Source organism: Antechinus flavipes, chromosome 3 (assembly GCF_016432865.1).
Source record: "Antechinus flavipes isolate AdamAnt ecotype Samford, QLD, Australia chromosome 3, AdamAnt_v2, whole genome shotgun sequence".
In the NCBI taxonomy this organism is placed as follows: Eukaryota; Metazoa; Chordata; class Mammalia; order Dasyuromorphia; family Dasyuridae; genus Antechinus; species Antechinus flavipes.
This window is the reverse complement of record NC_067400.1, coordinates 172,486,061-172,507,874: the sequence shown is the minus strand read 5'-3', so window position 1 is coordinate 172,507,874 and position 21,814 is coordinate 172,486,061. Positions and strand designations below refer to the sequence as shown.

At 34.9% G+C, this 21,814-nt stretch overlaps 1 protein-coding gene across 1 annotated transcript; it reads left to right on the top strand.

Annotated features, from left to right (window-relative positions):
- Positions 1-350: 350 nt before the first annotated feature.
- ATP4B (ATPase H+/K+ transporting subunit beta) lies at positions 351-21,664 on the top strand. Its single transcript, XM_051984250.1, has 7 exons — positions 351-498; positions 5,376-5,504; positions 12,777-12,890; positions 13,800-13,999; positions 16,716-16,772; positions 19,211-19,312; positions 20,989-21,664. Exons 1-7 carry the CDS (start codon positions 387-389, stop codon positions 21,148-21,150), a joined length of 876 nt encoding a protein of 291 aa, XP_051840210.1. The 5' UTR covers positions 351-386; the 3' UTR covers positions 21,151-21,664.
- The last annotated feature ends 150 nt before the right edge of the window (positions 21,665-21,814 follow it).

Sequence of the window (21,814 nt, the reverse complement as noted above, 5' to 3'; positions counted from 1 at the left end):
AAACCCAACTTTTTTTCTTACTCATTCTGGAAACCATTGAATTGATTAGGCTGGCCAAGGGCATAGCAAATGGTAGGTGCACAGCACTGAATATATAACTACACACAAAGAGAAATGGAGGAGAATAGAAAAGGGCATGAGATGGCAATTTAGCTTTTCACTGCCTACAGGCATGCAGTACAATATCACCAATGTTTGTCCAGGACGATAGCTGAGGTAGGATTGATAACCCCTGTCAGGTCGTTTCAGGTGCTATGGGTAAAAATTACCCATAATTCCTTTGACCTCCAGAAAAGGAGACTATATAAATCAAAGAAAGGATTTTTCTTTTCTGACTCTTGGGACATTAATTATCACAGAGTGGGGAACTCCTGAGATTGGGGAAAATGGCAGCTTTGCAAGAAAAAAAGACCTGCAGTCAACGTATGGAAGAATTCCGTCACTACTGCTGGAATCCAGACACGGGGCAGCTTTTGGGAAGGACCTTATCTAAGTGGGGTATGTGCAACTGCCAGCAGTTTTTCTTCATAAAGACACAGGGTTAATGGAGGCATTCTGTGTATGGGTGAGGAAGGGCAATACATGTTGAACAAAAGCTGTACAAGTCTCCTTTTACAGGTGAGGAAACTGAGCTTGTTTTAGTAGAAACCACTTTCAAGTCCTTGGAATTAGACAGGCAAAAAATTAAACAGAGGAGATACAAATTGGACCAGTGATTCCACTGTATCAAGAACTCCTGGATGAGGAACATTTACCAATGCAAGCCAGCAGCTTCTCTGCAATATAAAATTTTGCAATGGTGCCCAACCATCAAGAACTTAAACAATTTGCCCAGGATCACATAGTCTTAAGTTTTTTTTTTTAAAGCATTATTCCCCACTGCCTTTAAACAACAGGATTTGGACCATATAATAATTATGATTTAGGAATGGGATTCCTAATTTTAATTCAATAATTTGGCAAATTTTTTTTTGTCTCTTTATTTAATAGTATTTTATTTTTCCAAACACATGTAAAGATAGTTTTCAATATTCATTTTTGGAAAACTTTGTGTTCTAAATTTTTCTTTCTCTTTCCTTATCCTCTCCTCAAGACAGTAAGCAATCTGATATAGGTTAAATATGTGCAATCCTTTAAAACGTATTTCCATATTTGTCATGTCATGCAAGAAAAATCAGACCAAAGGAGGGAAAAAAGGGAAACAAACAAACAAAAAGGAGAAAATACTATGCTTTGATTTATAGTCTCCATAGTTCTCTCTCTAGATATGACTGGCATTGTCCATCCCAAGTCTATTGAAACTGAATTTGGTAAACTTTTGCTGCCTCCTATACAAATGGCACTATGCTAAACAAAATCCCTCAGAAGCTCTTTATATCCCAGTTAGGATATGGAATTAGGAAGAGCCATTTCTGCCACAAACATCTCGGAATTGTTCTTCCTTTTATTTAAAAATGAATTAATTTTCCCTTAGCATACAGACTTTAGGTGACCTTTGCACAATGAGTCTTCAGCCTCCTTTCACCTCACATCCTCTCATCAGGATGGAGGGAGAAAGAAAGGGGAGGGTAGAAAAGGGAATTATCTCTTGACCAGAGTTGTTATTTAAAGAAGGGTTGAGCTCATCTAAGCGAGCTGGCAGCCATTTGCAGATTAGTTCCCCGGGGTGATGTGATCTGAGGTCAGCCCCTAGAGACAGCTGCTCAGCTACACAGGAAGAAGCTGTTCTCCCTCCCTCAAAGGCAGAGCCACCACTAGACAGTTCCTGAAAATGTGGGGTTAAATTGATCAAGCGCCTCATGGTATGGGGCACTCCCATTGAAAAGGCACGGGAAGCTAAACTTATGTTCAGCTGCTGGTCTGGAATAGAGTGCTCTGCAGGGCAGGCCCAGCCTGAATGGGTCTGATGGAAACATTCTCAGAGTGAAATGAGATTGAGGATGGATTAGCAAACCTGTGGCCAAGGAAAACTCAATTTAAATTTTAATTCTGGGTCCCATTGCCTAACTCGGAGCTCAGCACAGAGCAGGAGGGAATCATAGAGGGGCACTTAGTCCAACCCTCTCATTTTACAGATAAGGCATATGAAGCCTTGGAAAGGGAAATGACCTATTGAAGGTTACACAGATTGTACTTGATAGAATTAGTATCTGAATCTAGGTCCTCTTACTTCACACCTAGCATTCTTTCCATTGATTGAGTAAAAAAGAAAATATTATAACATGAAAGAAGAAAGCCTTTTCTATCCTCAAATAGATAATCTTCTGATTAAAATATTCTTTATGTTTCTTTGGGCAATAGGTAGAGTGTTTAGAGCCAGGAAGTCAAATCTGACCTGGGACACTTGAGCTGTGACTCTGGGCAAGTCATTTACCTCAATTTCCCCATCTGTAAAATGAGCTGGAGAAGGGAATGGTTAAACCATTCCAGCATCTTTGCCATGAAAACCCCAAATGGGGCCATAAAGAGTCAGATATGACTGAAAACAGTTGTTTCTTTGGACATAGGACACAGATCTCTTCATTTGAAGAGAACTGGATCTCATCTCTTGATGTATTTTAGAAATAATCATCTAATGGAATACAGAGAGAGGCAACTTGGATAGATTTTAAAACCAGGAGGACACTGACACATCTCTGACACACACTAGCAGTGTGTCTCTGGGGAAGTTATTTAATTTCTCAGTGCTCCAGGAAATTAAGATTATGAATGATGAAGTGAGTTTCTTTGTTCAGGTATCAATTATACCAATGATATTACAGGTCTAAGAACCTATGCCAATTGGGAGACCCACTTGTTGGTCACATTTTTCCCTCCCTCCTTTAAAAAATTATCTGTTCCCATTTTCCCTCTAAATTAAATATGCAATAAAATGAACATTTCTATATGTGAATGAAACTATGAATCTCTTATGAAGAGCTCTTTTCTTTTAAAATATATTATAAATTCAGCATGTAACTTTCAAAACTCCCCTGCTTGTCTGTAACTTTCTGGCCTTCCTTCTTGTCTTTTCTATTCATTTTTTTAAAATGCTCAGTCATTTTTCTTTTTTTCCTTTTTCTTCCTCCTTTTTTTTCTGCTTTTTCTTGTTCAGTCATTTCAGTCATGTTTGATTCTTTATGACCCTCTTTTAAGTTTTCTTGGCAAAGATACTAGAATAGTATGCCTTTCCTCCTCCAGCTCATTTTACACATGAGGGACTGAGGCAAATAGGGTGAAGTGACTTGGAACTGACCTAAATCATCTTATTGTTGAAAAGAAAGGCAATTAGATTTGGAAGCAAAGGACCTGGGCTCAAATTTTGCCATATACCCATGAGTAAATGACTTTCTAGACCTCAATTCCTCATCTACAAAATAGATGTTCTTTCTCTACCATTCCTTCCAGCTACAAACCTCATTTTATGATCAGATGAATTATTTAATTCTAATCTGTCACAATTGTGAATCGATTTTAATTCTCAAGTAATCAAAATTCTCTTCTTTTCCTAGTCCCTTGCCATAACTAAACTGAGATGTCCTTAAAGGGAGACTTACATGTTTCATAAAAAATTGTAACAGTCCAACAAATAAATTGAAAGTAACATTCCTCTGTCAATAAAAAGTTATTTTAAAAAATAATAATAAATCTATTTTATTTGCAAGTCAAAAAAAAAAAAGAAAGAAAGAAAGAAAGAAAGAAAGAAAGAAAGAAAGAAAGAAAGAAAGAAAGAAAGAAAGAAAGAAAGAAAGAAAGAAAGAAAGAAAGAAAGAAAGAAAGAAAGAAACATTCCTGGGCACAAAGCCAAGACAGGGTTTAGGCCAAAAGACCAAAGATTGGCCAAATCAATCAATCAATCAATAAGCATTTATTAAACTGCCTACTATGTGTAAGGCATTGGCACAGAAAGACAAAAAAGTGACTCATTGCTCTCAAGATTATATTCTGATCTGAGGAAGATATGAAAAGTCTACCTTTGTACATGACTCGGAAGAACAAAGTAATTAGGATATTTTAGATATAAATTCCTTGAGTGCAGTGATAGTTGTGTTTTTGTCTCTTTGTAGTTAGCCAGAATAGGATCTGGCATATGGTAGGCATTTAATAAGTGTTTGCTAAGTAGAACTGACTGGAGAAGCTATTGGGGTTATTGATCAACATTTCTGTGACAAATAGATTGTAGTTCCTTTTCACAATGTAATAAATAATCTGAAACAGACTGGTATTTTGATCCCCACATCAAGATGAGAAAACTGAGGTCCAGACAAATCTGGGAGTTGACCAGCCAGTTAGGGGAGTAGAACCAGAATACAAACACAGGCTTTAAAAATATATAGTGTTTCAAGTTGCTGCTCATTTTCCTGCTTCTTTTACTTCCTCCCAAACTTTCATTCATTTGGCTCCTGGCCTCTGGGAGCATTAGAGAGACTGAGTCACTGACTGGTGTCTACATCCATTTACATGGCAATTTATGAAGGAAAAAAAAAAAAAAAAGCTTGGAGTCCTTTTATTACCTTATCTAGGAAATTAAAACAAACAGAAAGTTATATTCTACCACATGAAGATTCAGGGTTTTTGGAGAAAAAAAAAAAAAGAATATCTGCTTTAACACAATGTTTTTATTTATTTAAATATATTAAGATATAGGAACAACCATCCCAAGTAACGAAATGATCAGAATTTAGTCATTAAACCAAGAGAATGAAAAACAAAACAAAAACACTCTAAATCTACTCATCTGGATAGTTTAAGAAACAGGAAAATCAAATCGTTATGTATTATTTTCTCCTTTGAAATATCAGTGCTGGCTCATCAGTCTTTCTTCTCCACACTTTAAGCAGAGTTGGATGAAATCCATAAAGCAGGTTGAGCGAATGTTGAGGATGCCAAAGTTTCCAGGGTGTCATGTACCTATTGTTTTCTTCCTCTCCTCTGGAAAAGGACAAAAATTCCAGATAATTCCAAAGGCTGCTGAGTATATACCTAACTAGTGTACCTAGGACAAAATCCCCTTATTATATTTGTAGATGTCACTTTGACATTCCTCTAAGTTATGTCCCCTTGAGTTGGCATTGAGTTAACATACAACCAATTCAAGGACACTCTTTAAGGGTAGACAGTAACATGGTGCTGGGGGAAGAAAGATGGATTCATATTCTATCTGTGTCAGTTAAGTGATTATCAGCTTAGCCTTCATTTCCTCATCTGTAAAATGGAGTTATGGAATTAACTACTCCTAGAATTGTTAGATAGAAAGATCTTTATAAAGTATAAAACATTATTCAACTGGGTGATTTTAGCACATTTACCTAGCAAATTCCAGTTTGTCTAGCAAAGCAACAGGGACCAAATTAATGGGGCTGGCTAATCTTAACCTTATTTTTTTCTCTTCACAGTGTGGATTAGTCTCTACTATGTGGCTTTCTATGTGGTGATGACTGGGCTATTTGCCCTTGCCATCTACACGTTAATGTGGACAATAGATCCATACACACCAGACTACCAAGATCAATTAAAATCACCAGGTAAATATGATGGTTTGACTTGCTTCAATCCAATATCAAAAATACATAATTTACACTGTCTAAATAACTCAGATGTTTACCCTCATAGCCAAGCTGACAGTAGAAGCAGAACTTAGCTTCCAGTTTTTCTTGTTTAAAAAAAAAAAAATCACATCCAGTATGATCCAGAATATCAATTAATTTGTCAAACAGATATTTATAATGTGCCAGCTATGTACCCAGCACCATTAATTCAGCTCCAGCAGTTCCTGGTTTCTAATCTCTTTTTGCTCACATTTTAAGGAGGTTGAATGAAAAACAAAACAAAACAAAAAACAAACAAGCAAACTGGGTATAATAGGAGAAATAAAAAGTCTATATGCCTCATATTCTCCCAGAGTAGGGGAAAAAACAATAATGTTAGGAAAGCAAATAAAAAATAAGACAGAGAATATAAATACTAAAGGTTAGAAAAGGGGAAATCAATTGACAGTGACAGTTACCTAATGTTGTTTATTAAGAAGACTTCTGGGAATTAAATCTCATTTTGTATATTATAACACTGATGATTTCATCAAATCATCAATAAAATGTTGCACACAGTGCTAAAGGAAGCTTCCCAGGATATTCCATTCTCCTTGAATCACTCCATTTTAAAGCCTGTCTTTAATTCTACTTATTCTTAAAAAAAAGAAAAAGAAAAAAATGTTATTTCAAAGTGCCCCGTTTTAACCTGCAAAGCAGGTTAAACATGGCCCCCCAAAAAAGTTTCAAATATGATCTTTTTAAAAATGTTTTATTGATGACTGTTTTTATACCATCTACATTTCCCAATATGTCCTTCTACTTTGCCTTTCCAGAAAACAAACCCTTAAACAAAAAATAAAAAATGAGAAGACAATGGTTCATTCAACTGACCAAAATTTGTGACATAATAGACAGTATTTTACTCATAGCCTTCTCCTCCCCTCACTTATTTGAAGATAAATTTAAAAAAGATTTTGTAGAGAAACTCTAATTTTGGACACTGGAATCACATCTTATTTTAATAGCACAGTCAGCCAACAGGATTTACAATGACTCATACTGGATTGTGAACATCACCAGTTACCCTATAATAGAAAGTTAATACTTTGGGACGTTTTATGAGCTGCTCACCTTTGTCCTCTTCTCCCTCCCTCTCCCCAGCATCTCCAGCATGATGCTGCTTCACTCAATACCACAAAATTCAGAGTTCACAGAGATAGAAAAGCTTAGGATTGTTAGAGTTGGAACAGACTTTGGAGACCATTTTAACCAATTTCCCCATTTTTCTGATAAGAAAACTAAGGTCCAGCCCCCAGTTAAAGGACAGACTGTATGAAAGAAATTTTAAAGCGATATTATTTTACAAATGAGGAAACTGAGACCTAGAGAGGCTATGTGACTTACTCAAAATCACATGGTATACACCAGAGACAGTCCTTTCCAAAAAGAGTAACTGGTTACAGCTAGTTGGACTAGAACTCAAGGATCATGACTTAAAGTTCAACACTATTTCTATTATACCATAGAACTATTTTTTTACCTCATAAAAATAGTCTTATTATATTATATATATAAAACATATAATAACATATATATATATATATACACAAAATGTGTGTACATATAAACACAAACAGAAAATGTGTGTGTGTATATATACACACTATATATATTATTTTTATTCATTCACTTATTTATTTTATTATAGCTCTTTATTTACAAGACATATGCATGAGTAATTTTTCAGCATTGACCCTTGCAAAACCTTCTGTTCCAACTTTTCTCCTCCTGCCCCCCATCCCCTCCCCTAGATGGCAGGTAGACCAATACATGTTAAATATGTTATATACTATATTATATATACATACATATACATACACATATTATATATATATATATATATAATATACCATATATATATATCACATCATATAAACACATCATAGTAAACTGTATCATATTTGTGCAGCCAAGAGTGCTGAATCTGTAATCAGGCCATGAGTTCAAATCTGACTTCAAACCCTTGCTAGCTATGACCCTTGGAAAGTCACTTAAGTTATTTGCCTCAATTTATTATCTGAAAAATGAGGATAATAACATCTACCTCCTTTTATCTTGTGAAGATAAAATGAGTTAATATTTATAAAGCTCTTTGCAAACTTTAAAGCACTATAAATGCTAGCTATTAGTTAAACAAATCTATAGAAAGACTTATCATAGAGATAACTGAACTATGCACAAAACATACATCCCTTAACAGCTCCTACATACACATACACCTTCACCTCTGAAGGTGACCTCTCCAGTTGGTGACAAGGACAATGGATTTGAAGCCAGAGGTTTAGTTCTTGATTCTGCTGCTAACTAATGGTGTGACATTGGGCAAGTCAGGATCTCTGGATCTTAATTTCCTTATCTGCAAAATCAGGGAATTGGACTAAATGATCCTTGGGGTCCTGTTCAAGCCTAAATCTGGGATTCTCTGAGCTTTCTAAAATGTGTCCTCCCACTTGCTTGGCTCCCATAGGCACTACTGCTAGAAATGTCTTATGAGATTATCTAGTCCAACGCATTCATTTTTACAGATAAGGAAACTGAGACTCAGTTAGTGAACTAGGCCAAACTAACAGTAAACAGCTGAGATGGTATTTGAACGCAGGTCCTCTGATGCAACATTCAGTGTTCTTTCTATGTCTTCTTGCTGCTGCTTCTTTGCTCCTATGACGTTTTGTTTTTGTGTCATGTAGCTGTTATATCTTCCCATTCTACACTCCTTCCCCTGCAACCTCAATCACTTTTTTATAAACTTAAGGCAGGCATTATGCCCATTTTCACCTTTGACTCCAACAAACAGCACAATACCTCACACATTTTGGGGCCTTAATCTCCTCATTTATAAAAGGGGAAGGTCAAGACGTTCTCTAAGATTCTCTTCCCCATTTCCAAAGCCTCTAAGCATGTTATCTATAAATATGGTAGTTAAAAGCAAGAAAACAGATGAAAAGCAAGTGGGTAGCCACCTAATTAACAAAACAGAAATATCAGACTATGCACAAAGCAGCCTTCTCATCCCACCAATCCAAAGTAACTTATCCCTCCTTCCTCATTTTTTTCATAGTTCTTCACTTGGTTTTCATGAGGTCCTAGGATATAGAGATGACTGTATTACCCATTTCAACCACTTAATTTTCCAGATAAGAATATGGGCCCAGAGAAGGTATCTAGGTTAAAGTCACATGGGCAATGGAAATTGATTCAATGGAAAAATCTTTTGCAAATTCTATTCTACTTTATCATCACCATTTAACACTTTCACAGTCAAATGTTTCAAGGATCCGACCACTGATGCTTACAACTTTTGTACCTTTGGCTAAACCATTTCATGTTCCTGTGCCTCAGTTTCTCCATTTGTAAAAAGAGGGGGTTGAATTAAATAATCTCTGAGATCTTTTTACAACTGTAGACTCTTGGTCCTATGATCATATAATTTGAGATTGTTTTGGTGTAATGGGAATTCCCTACACAAGCAGAATGCAATTCTTTTACACCTTAGTAACAAGTATTTATTAAGTATCTACCATGTGCAGCATTCTGTATTATGAGCTGGAGATAATATGGGGGAGAAAGTTTTTATTATTATCAAAGAGTTTAAAATATACTGGGGATGAATATGACATTTCAACAGAATGATTATTCGATGAAAAAATAACAGAATTTAAGAGAATTATGAAAGGATGACTGTTAGAAAGACCACACGTCACTTGTGCCTTAAAAGAAGTGAGATTCTACAAGGTGGAGGTAAGGAGGAAGTTTTTTTCAGGCATAAGGAGGGCAGGGTAATCAAAAAAGTTCAGCGGAGCTGAGGAAGAGCAAATAAGGCTGTTTCATTAGAACATGATATAAGTGAAGGTGAGCAGTAAGAAGTAAACCTGGTTAAGGCAATCTGGAAGCCATTATGGACTTTAAATGCCGGCCTAAGGAGTTTCTATTTTTATCCTAAAGGTAATGGAAAGGAATAAGGGTTTAGGCTTTAGAAGATTTGTTTTGGCAGTGATGTAAAAGATGATTTGAAAAAAGAAGAAAATGGACAGCAGGGATATATTAATGAAGAAAAACTACCTCAAAAAGATCAATGTATGAACATTTTAGTCATTTCTCTCCCCTTCCATCCCCAAATGCACACATGCATGCACCCACGGACACACACACACACACACACACACACACACACACACACACACACACACACATTCAAATATTTACACCAATTCATCACTCCATCAACAACATAGTGACACAGTTCCTCCAACACTGACTAGTCCCATCTTCTGTCATCTTGGTCAGTTTTGATGAGTATGAACCTCTGTTATTTTTTATTTGCATTTCTCTGACTTTATGTCATCAAAAAGCTCTATTTTATCTCAATTCAAAACACTTTAAAAACCTATTACTTAATTTTATGGTGGGAGAAGATCATAAGTCATCACTCCTTTTTTACAAAGAAAAAAACTAAAAAAAGAAAAAAAAAGAAAAAGAAGAAAAAAGAAAGAAAGAAAAAGGAATTTATCCATTTGGGCTTTTAGGCAGTAGCGTGAACCTAAGTAGATCTGAGTTCAAGTCCTTTCTCAGACAATTCCTAGATGTGATCCTGGGCAAGTTATTTAATTAAGAGTTTATTATACTTTAATTTCTTCATCTGAAAAATCAGACTAACAATCACATCTACTTCCCAGAATTTTTGTGAGCAACAAATGATAGGTTATATATATAAAGTACTTTGCAAATCTTAAAGTACTGTGTAAATTCCAGTTATTAATGTTATTATCCAATATGAAAAAAAAAAATAGGGAGAACCCATGTCTCATAAGTTAGACCCATATTCCTACCCATGTTTATTGCCAAGAGAGGGTGGAATCTGGGACGTCAAAGCATACTGAGGATTGGTTAACTGATACAGGGCAAGAAAAAACCTGTTGCAAGCAATAAGATGTTCATATAGAACTGAAAACCCTATGGATGTTTCTTGTTAAGTTTTCTAGCAAAGAGAGATCCCATTAAGTTTCAAGTTTTAAAGTATAATAGGTAATATTGGGTAAACATATCATAATTAAAATCTACAATAGAATTTGAGGGAGCATAGAGATTTAAGAAGGATCTTAGGGTAGGGGACTAAGGAACCAGATGAGGACTAGAATAAAATCAATGGGAGCACTGAAAGTGGAACCTCCTACAAGAGGCCATGTCTGATTTTCCTAGTAGTTGGTGTTTTCTCTAATCATTTTAAATTACTTTGTATTTATGTTGTCCCTCTTTTGTATTTTGTTGTTGCTGCTGTTCAGTCATTTGGAGTTTTCTTAGCAATGATGCTGGAGAGATTTGCCATTTCCTTTTCCAGCTATTTTTACACGAGGAAACATGAGGGCTTAGTGGCTTGCCCAGGATCACACAACTCATATGTTTCTGAGGCAGGCCTGGTGCTCTATCTACTATGCTACCCAGTATTTATCTGTGTCCATTCTGCTTTGCTTCAACATTATGGAAACTGGCAGGAGAGGCAGACAAGCAACAAGGTATGACAGCATGGGCATGAAATCAGGAAGAGCTGGTTCAACTGTTGCTCCAGACATTTTTTATGTAATTGAAGGCAAGTAATAGGATTATAGATTTTGAACTAGAAGGGACCTTAGAATCCATTTGGCTCCCTCTGCTTTCATTTTGCAGATGAGGAAACTGAGGCACAAAGACATCACCTGTAAGAGAGATGATTGCATCTATCCCACAGATCTTTAAAACACAATAACACAAAACACTGTGCAAACATTAAAGCACTGTATAAATATGTGCCATTTTTATTACTGAAAGCCAGAATTGTTTTGTTTTTATTGTTATATTCACCTGTATCTATCATAATACCTGGCACATAGTAGATGCTTAATAAATGCTTCTTGCATTTATTAGGAATAATGATTAAATTATTCTCCCAGGGTCACACAGCTAAGAACTGTCTAAAGTAGGATCTGAAGTCTGAACTTAGGGGTCACTTAGGGGCAACTAGGAGGCCCAGTTTATAGAATGAATGTTGGGCCTGGTGTCAGAAAGACTCATCTTCCTGAGTTCAATCCTGGCCTCAGATTCACAAACTGTGTCACCTTGGTCAAGTCACTTAACTCTGCCTTGGATACCTCATCTGTAAAATGAGATGAAGAAGAAAATGGCAAATGACCCCATTATCTTTGTCAAGAAAACCCCAACTGGATCAAAGAGTCAGAAATGACTGAAAAATGAATAGAAACAGTCACTTAGGAGAGTTTAGTGAATTAGAAGGGATTCCCTCCTCCCTAAATGCTGCCTTTTACTCTTCTTGCAAATCCCATTACCAGTCCAGAGTAGATTAAGATAAGAAGTGGAGATGGGGGAAGGAGAAAAGAGACACTCCAGAGGCAGCAGGGAAGGAAGATGAGATGTGGTCAACTCTATTCCATAAACAGTTGAGAAGATTTTACTACATGGAATGTGCTCTCTCAGTGGCTCTGTAAGGAATGAACAGACCTCAGGCCCAGAAATAGCTTTACATTTATTTAAAGTTGTATTGATCTGTCATATGCTTCACCCAGTCCATCCCTATAGTCACTTACTACTCCACACATCTACTGATCATTGTGATAACTTTGTTGCATTTATATACCGCTTTGAGATATGGAAAGCATTTTACATATTGTCTTATTTGATCCTCACAATAACCCTAAAAAATGCTACTATAATTCCCATTTTACAGACAAGTAAACTGAGGCACTAAGGGGTTACATGATTCACCCAGAATCACTCAGGAAGTATCTGAATCAGAATTTGAACTTGAACTCAGGTCTTTCTGACTCGGAGTGCAGCACTGTCTACTGTGTCACCTATCTCCGTAGGAATGACAACTGAGTCATGATACATAATAACTCATATTTATAATGTTCTTTAAGAATTAAACACCGTGTTTCAATCAAACTGTGGCCACACTCAAACAGTCTTTAAATCTAATTAAATCCTCTGAAACATTTAAAGAGAATTTACAGGCATACAATTGTAAGCTCAGGTGATGCTCTGGTTTTCACCCCAGCTTCCACTGATGATTATTGTATAACTTTGTCCAATCTGTGTGAATTATATATCTTCATCAAGAAAAGAAGTACGTCACTGTTTGCTATCTTTCCCTCTTATACTGGTGTAAGCTTAGATTACTGAGTTCAAAAATGTTGAGCATTTTCTTTTTCCCCTCAGGGGTGACATTAAGACCAGATGTTTATGGTGAAAGAGGTCTAGAAATCTTCTACAATGTTTCTGATAATACTTCTTGGAAAGATCTTACCCAGACCCTTCACACGTTTCTGTCAGGTAAAGTAAAAAAAAAAACTAACAAAAACAAAAGCACCTCTTTTTTGTTTGACTCTTGACTTTCCAAGAAGGAAAATAATAAAGCAGCCAAATTTATAGCACATGTATTATTATCCCAAGTTTATAGATAAGGAAAACTGAGGTTGAGAGAACATATGTCTTGGTCATTAGTCCAAAGTTTATCAATAGCTAAGGAAGAACTTCAATACCCAAATCTCTAGGACCATCAAGTCTGGTGTCCTACCACCTTATCTCTTTCGACTCTTGACTTCCCATGACCATGTACCATATTGAGCTATTTTTCTCCCTTGGAATTACCCTAATAATCAGAATATTTCAAGCAACTGTTGCGGGGATTTTTTTTGGCCTGGATTATACAAATATTGTTTCATTTGCTTTGCACATGCAGTCAAACATAGACATTATGTCTATATTTGTGTGCACACGTAGACCTGCACTGATGTCTCAGATCTTTCAATGACTCACTTTGTGATTTGGGGCAAATCCTTCTATATATAAAAGGGGGACCCAACCATCTTCAGGATCTCAAGAGGATAGAAGATTTAGTGAAATCCAATTCATAGTCCACTATGACTTGATTTGTCTTTAGATAGATTTGATTTTCTCTGTGACCTCAGAGAATTTTTTTTAAATTCTCAGTGCAGAGTAGGCACTTATTTGCATCATTAGTGGAGGAACAAAAGGAAATCTCAGTTGTGAGGTTCCCAGGGCAATTTCACAATCTGTGAAACTTAATATCTCTCTGACTGAAAATCCTACCTACTTAGTGAGCTAAGACAGATATTTCTAAGTGGAGTAGTAAATTGAGAAAATGGTGAAATAGGCAAGATGGGTCAATCCACTTTGCTGAGACTGGTGAAATTCACTGTTTGCCAAACTCCACTACAGCTTACACTCCAGCCGCACAAGAGGAAAATATAAACTGTTCATCTGAGCAGTACTTCATTCAGAAAGAATTTCATGCTCCAAACCACACCAAGTTTTCCTGCAAATTTACAGCAGATATGCTTCAAAACTGCTCAGGTCTAACAGACCCTAATTTTGGATTTGAGGAAGGAAAACCATGCTTCATAATCAAAATGAATAGGGTAAGTATCAAGTTTCCAAAAGGCTGGTGCTAACAATGAATATTAAGATTCAATTTCAAGTATAATTTCTTCCCTTAAAACAGAGGTAATTAATGGAATAATGGGAATCCTCAGATCTAACCTATCCCCAATTTAAAGCATATTCCTGTCAAGAAGATCCTCCTCCTACATTGTTTTTTCATCTTTTTGTTATGAAAAAATAAAATCAACAAATGATTATCCTGTGCCCATTATGTGCAAGGCACTGTGGTAGACACTGTTGGAAACTACAAAGAGAAAATTTCTTAGAATCATTTCATAAAGAATAAAAACATGTTTAGTCCCTTATAAAACCATTCCACAAAAGACTAACACAGAAAGTTTAAAAACTATGTATGTCCCTCTCTTTTGTGAGATATAATACATATTTAAATGTGATAAACCATATATATGTATGTGTGTATATATATATATATTTATGTATATGTAACTCAATATTGTGGGGGATACAAGTAAGTTTTATGAGAGATAATAATAGGCAGCTAAGTCATGCTGTAGATGAAGCACTGCATCTGTAGTCAGGAAAACTCATCTTCTTGAGTTCAAATCTGCTCCTCAGACACTAGCTGTGTGATCCTTGTTTTTATTTTCATCAGTTTCCCCAAATGTAATATAAGCTGGAAAAGGCAATGAAAAACCACTCCAGTATCTGTTAAGAAATGGGGTCATAAACGGAACATGACTGAAAACAACAGAACAACAATAATAGACAATAAAATGTTAGCAGTAGAAAGAACTTTAGATATTTTTGGCTCAGGTCTTCTAAGTCTATAAAGAAACAGATTGAGAAGGAAAAGTGATTTGCCTCTAGTTACACCTATGACATTTAAATTGTGCTTTAAAATTTATAAATCACTTTCTTCCCTTTCCTGAATTATGTACTAAGATTTTACAACTGAGAAACTGAGGCTACATATATTTTACATAAGTGTCTAGGCTAGGATTTGAACCCAGTTTCCTAGCTCCAACTTTAACATTTTTTTTTCCTTTCAGGAATTTAAGATCTAATTGGGAATATAATGCTTATGAATAACAATTCAAAGAAGCATGTTCTACACGTAGGGGTCCTCAAACTACGGCCCGCGGGTCAGATGCAGCAGCTGAGGATGTTTATCCCCCTCATCCAGGGCTATGAAGTTTCTTTATTTAAAGGCCCACAAAACAAAGTTTTTGTTTTTACTATAGTCCGGCCCTCCAACAGTCTGAGGGACAGTGAACTGGTCCCCTATTTTAAAAGTTTGAGGACCTCTGGAATAGAATGGAGAGTATTTGGGAAATGAGAAAAAATATAAGTGTAGGAAAATCTATGTTATCAAGAGATAGCAAGTTGGCTGCTGTGCCCAGAGCAGCAAGAAGTGGGTATAGAGAAGAACAGTTGGGATTTTTTTCAGAGGTTTTAAGGAGTTGCAATACCTAAGAACGTATTGTTTCATGAAGAGTGATTAGCCATTGGAGGCTGGTTTGGTAGTTATTCATTAATTCATTATTTGGAAACAAATCATTCAACAAAAGTAAAATTAATTAATCATTATTATGGTCTTTGTAAAGCTCAGAATTTAAAAACAAAACATTACTTATTTAAAACCACATGTAAATAAGTTGGTGAAACTTAACTTCAACACAAAATGTAAAGATAATGTATTTTAAAATCTCCTCAAAGAGTCATTCTAGGCAACTTAGAGTTTTTCTTTCTTATAAACAAATAAAATGACTTTTATAACAGTATAACTTTCATACTAATATAGAAATGTCCAAATTCCTGGATGCACAATAAATTTAAAAAACAAAACAAAAAAACTTACTTTCTTCCCAAACCATGTATACACCCTTTGACCCAGTTATTCCACTACCAGGCCTAAATCTCAAAGAAATCAAAGGGAAAGATATATGTATGTGTGTGTGTGTGTGTGTGTGTGTATAAATTCTTATAGCATTCTTCTCTTGACAGTCAAAAACTGTAAATTAAGGGGATGAGCTAACCCTAAATAGTTGTGGCATATAAATATAATGGAATGTTACTGTGCCACAAGAAATGATGAAATGGACAATTCCAGAGAAATGTCTGACTTTTTGTGATCCCATATGGGGTTTTCTTGGCAAACATTCTGGAATGATTTACCATTTCCTTATCCAACTCGTTTTACAGATGGGCAAACTGAGGCAAACATGGTTAAGTGACTTGTCCAGAGTTATACAGCTAAGTAAATGTCCAAAGGCCAGATTTAAATTCAGGAAGATGAGTTTTCCTGACTTCACTCTATTCACTGTGTCCCTTAGCCACACAGAGCAGATAGAGAAATTTGGAGAACAATCCACTTAATGATACTACAGAGAAAAACCATTTTGAAAGATGTTAGATTAGTTAATGCAAATGTAAAACACATGTCCAAAAGAATGAAGATGAAATGCACTACTTATTCACAGAAAGGAGACAAACTTAAAGTGCAAGAGACAATGACTAACATGAGAATTTGCTTTGTCATGTTATTCAGCTAACCATTTAGGAATTTTTACAATATTTTGTCAGTTTTTTAAAAGTTGCTGCTCAATGGGGAAAGGTATAATGAAGACAGATTAATTTTTTTTAAACTTACATGAAGAATTAATAAAAATAATAAACTAAGGGGAGGAAGCTTATTTTCAATGTGTTTAATTGAAATGTCTTTTTCTTTCCCAGATAGTCAATTTTCTCCCTAGCAACAATACTGCTCCCAGAGTGGATTGTACGTTTCTAGTAAGTATGAATAAAGAGTCCTATTTCAGACCTATTTCTACAATAATTAGTACCAATACAATACTCAGCAAACAGCAGACATTTAAAACATTCTTGTTGATTGATAATAAACTAAATATAAAATGCAAGCTCAACGAGTGAAGAGTATAACTAGAGGAATAATACCATAATGAGACCAATGGTTACAATAATCAAAACACTGTTGAAAACAAGAGAGGTGATAGCTCTAGACAGACCACAGGACAACTATGTTCACATCTGGACACCATATTTTGGAAAGGTTGTCAGCAGACCGCAATACATTAAGAGAATGGCAGCCAGGGTAGTGCTAAGGTTGGAATCTAAAACTAAGGTTTTATATGGGAAGGAATTACATCTAAGCAAAAGAAAAAAGATGTACCAAAATATTTAAAGTAACTCTTTTTGTGTTGGCAAAGAATTGGAAACTGAAAGAATTGGAAAGCCTATCAACTGGGGGATAGCTGAACAAGTTTCAGTAAATGAATGTCATAGAATACAATTGTTCATGATGAAAGCATGGAAAAACCTGGGAAGATTCATACAACGACATAGAATGAAGTGAGCAGAACAGGAGAACAATTTATACAATATTGTAAAGACATAAAACATTGCAAGACTTATGATCAGCCTAATTACAACCATGTTTACAGAGGACTCGTGATGAAACATGCTACCCATCTCCTGATAGAGAAGTGAAGGGCATAAATAAACATATATGTTTATATATATATATCATACATATGTGTGTGTGTATACACAATATTTATTTGTGTATTTAAGTATACAAAGGATTACACAATGTTTTCCTTGATTATGCATGTTTGTTACAGAGTTTTGTTTTCTCAATTAGGGATTGGGAAGCAGATTTTTGATTAAAAAATATAACAACCTTAATAAAGGATGCATTAAACTTGGAAAAGGGAAGGTTTGGGGGGGTGAGGAGGATATACACAGCTATTGTCAACTATTTATTAGTATGTATTGTGCAAGAGGGATTGGACATGTTTTAATTGGCTCTAGGCTTCAAAGAAAGCTTAGTAAATAGATGTTCTAGTGAGACATACCCCAGCCTGACCTCAAACAGGTTATATAATCATTTGCCAGGAAATGTATATGTTAGATTTGGATAAGATATGTTTGATGGCTCTTCCAACTCAGAAATTCTACAATTTCAGTGATATCTGTTAGGGAAAAAAAAGCAGTTTTTAAATCGGGAGCTACTAGGAATTAGTTTTCTTGAAAGTTTTAAATGTTTAAACTATCAGAAAATCAAATTTATGTTAACTTCACATTCCCTGTGACTATCCTTTTGTTTATTAAAGCAATTTTTAAAAGCCTAACAATATGTGTTGTTTCAAGGTAGGTCAGTTAAAGGGGGGTAAAAATCTATGAATGATGAGTGCAAAAGCTGACTGTTACCTTACTTAGCAAATGATAGAATCACTTAGAAATACTCAGAATACTTCTAATAAAGAATCAAGGCAGTTTTACTTCCTCTTGATAGGATATTATAATCATTTTGTATATACTTATATATTCATGTTGGTTTTCTACTTTCGAATGCAAACATTTTGATAGCAGATACCATTTTACTTCTGGTTAATTAACATATTATTAACATTAATATATATTATTACATAATGCCCTAACTGTGGCATCATATAATTATAATGCTATTATTAATGTAATATTACTATTAATATGCTGTTTAATACATTAATTGATAAATAGTGCTTAATTTTTGTTAGATGATTATGAAAATAGGGTTTCATTGAATTCACTTTACCAGTAATACCACATACTATCAACTTTCAGTAAGTATATCGAATGATATTAAGAGTCAATAATATATCCATATTTAATTCCAAGAAAGTCTTTTTTATCAACTTCTTTAAAAACCTGGAACTTTAATTCTCAAACTAAAAATTTTGTGTTAATAGTTTAAACATATCTATCCAATTTGTATATGAGTTGAAAATAAAATATGCATACACAAAAAATGCCCAGTTTTAGAACTTAGATAAATATCTTTCAACCTTTTTTCCTCCAAATTTTAGATCCAGAACTAGATAATTTGTTGGTCTACAAACCAGGTAGTTACTGATGAATTCTGAAAAAGATATGAAAACTATCACACCTTGGTCTTCCATGTAGCAACAAAACATACTATGTTCTCATTCCTAAATGCAGAAAAGTTAAGCAATTTCTGTGCTTATTTACCTCAGGAAGATAAAATATAAGTTCTCTTCAAGCAATTTATTCAGGAATATATACTTAGCGCAGGACAAGTTGATTATAAAGATTAAATAATTTACAGGAATGAATTCAATATTTATATTATCACTTCTCTGATAAGCTGTACTATAATTTGTTACAACCCAAAATAATTGGATTAAAGGTTCATTTCTTACCCTCAGGAAGAGAACCACAAAGACTTCACGCCTCTAGAAGTGGACTACTACCCATCCAATGGTACTTTTAGTCTACACTACTTCCCTTATTATGGGAAGAAAGCGCAGGTATGTTATTCAATTCATAGTTTTCTATTATCCTGATATCACTGGATTCTTAAGAGATGCAGCTGACACAGCGGATAGAGCTTGGAGTAAGGAAGACTTCAGTCAGAATCACAACTATAACATTTCCCAGCTGTGAGGCCTTAGGCAAGTCTCTGGCTTCAGGCAAAGATATCAACCATAAACTTGTTAAGGATCTGTGTTCATGAAGAAAATTGTTCACACTAATGACATAAAGCTCTTCAATGTACTCATATGTTCTATTCTTACTGGCATTCTCCAACGAATGCTACAAAACTCTGTCACATCTTCAATTGCACCTCCATACTTAGCAGATGATTTAGCCTCATATTTCACTGAAAATACTGAAGCTTCTCCAATAACCCTCCCCTATTTCTTAGAACTTCACAGCAGTATCTGTTCCTCCTCCTCTGACCAGAGGAAGACTACCAATAATTTCTTAACTGGGCGTTTGATCCCATACTTTCCTATCCAAGCAATAATTTCTTCCCTTTTACGGTCCTTCCCATTGTCTACAAATACTTGCGTCATTGTAATCCTAAAAATGCCTTCCATTGGCTTGAAAAAAAAAAAAGCTCAATCTTATATTTATATCATCTTCATTTGACTATATCTTCTCCCTTTTTTTTCACATAATAGGCCATCCTTACCAGACAAAAACATAAAAAATAAATGATTTAGCAAAATTTATTTTACCGATAGTTTGACAATGCACACATCCTAGTCTACAACCTACCTCTGCAAAAAGGGAACAAGGTCCACTTTCACCTTTCATCTAAGCTTATACCCTTTACTATCAACTATCAGATAAATTACCTACCCTGGATGTATTCATTACAACTCATTTCCTCCTCAAATATGGGTTTTGCAACTATTATTATTATTATTAATTTTCATTTGTTCTCTAGAGCTCAATTCAAATATATCCTCTATAAAATATCCCACATCACCATAATCTTTCCCACCTTTTTCATATATTCTCCAGAATAAATTGTAAGCTCTTCAAGGACAGGGATTTTCTTACCTGGTATGCTTACATAATGTACCCATCTTTTATTATATACGCCATTATCTCCAGATTAGTTTAGAACATCATCAGAGTGCCGGAATCTTATATCTCTTCTCAAGCAGATAATTGGTGGTTAATAAATGTTTGAGGAACTGAACTATTAACTACTGGTGTAGACTCTTTCGTCAGATTAAAAAAAAATACAGTAAAAAAACAAAAGGCATTATTCTATCTAACCTTTATCAAGGAACCCAATGCTTCCCTAGCAATCCTTATATAACTTCTAAATCACTCCTTTCCTTGTTTGTAGAAAAACAGATAACAAACTTTTGGAAATCAGTTGGCTACTTTCTAAATCTTGCTTTAAGTATACTTATCTTACATGAACTATATCTAATTGTTCTTGCATGCTCTTAATGAAAGCTGCTAAAATAACTCAGAGAAGGGGGGTTAGATGTACAAAGCATGGTCTCTCACAATGGCATTCAGTTTTGTGGAGGAACATGACATGATTCTCCTGAATAGGGATTGTTTGTAACACCAACTCCACTAAAATAATTTACTTTCTTTACATTTGTTACTTAAGCAAATAAAAACAACTACTTCAGGAATCCTAAAAATAATTATTTATTTTGTGCTTTCCTTCCAGCCCCACTATAGCAACCCACTAGTAGCAGCCAAATTCCTCAACATTCCAAAGAATAAAGATGTTATCATAGTGTGTAAAATCATTGCAGAGAATGTAAGTTTCGACAATCCCCATGACCCATATGAAGGAAAAGTGGAGTTCAAACTAAAAATTCAGAAGTGAAACAAGCATTTTTTGTACTTCAGAGGAAGATTTTCAAGAAGGCTAGTCGACATTCAGAAAATTGTGAACTGCTGACGGTTTTGTACTGATTTGCTTCCATCCCAAATGAAAATTGGCTATATGTTTTTTTTCTCTCAATGTCAATTTATAAGAGGTACATGGGTGAAAACCATTGGGTATTTTCTATGACATCCAGAGTTCCCCAGCTCCATTAGCAAGGTTTCATGGTCACAGTAAAAATTTGTTCATATATTACAGTAACCCTTATTTAGAAATCTTTTAGTGAAGGACATTATGACTGGCATCTTTATCTTTGTAGTCACTTTCCTTAGTATAATGCTATGTATTTTTCTACTGTTAACGATTATCAGATTAATGTAAAAGCTATTAAGCATGTGTCATAAAATAATGGCTTATAATGAAACATTCTGTTTTCTTGCTTTTAGTAATGAGATGAAATATTAAGTGATATATCTGGATTAAAGTAACAAGAATACATTTTTCTTTAACTGGACATTTATCTATAAATTTTATGTGTATTATTTTATGGTTTAAAAAAGATTTTTGGAGAATTACAAAACATAAATATTAACCATTAAAAATTCATCATATAGCATTGTACACAGATATGCAGAGTTCAAAAACAAGTGGCTGACTAATTAAA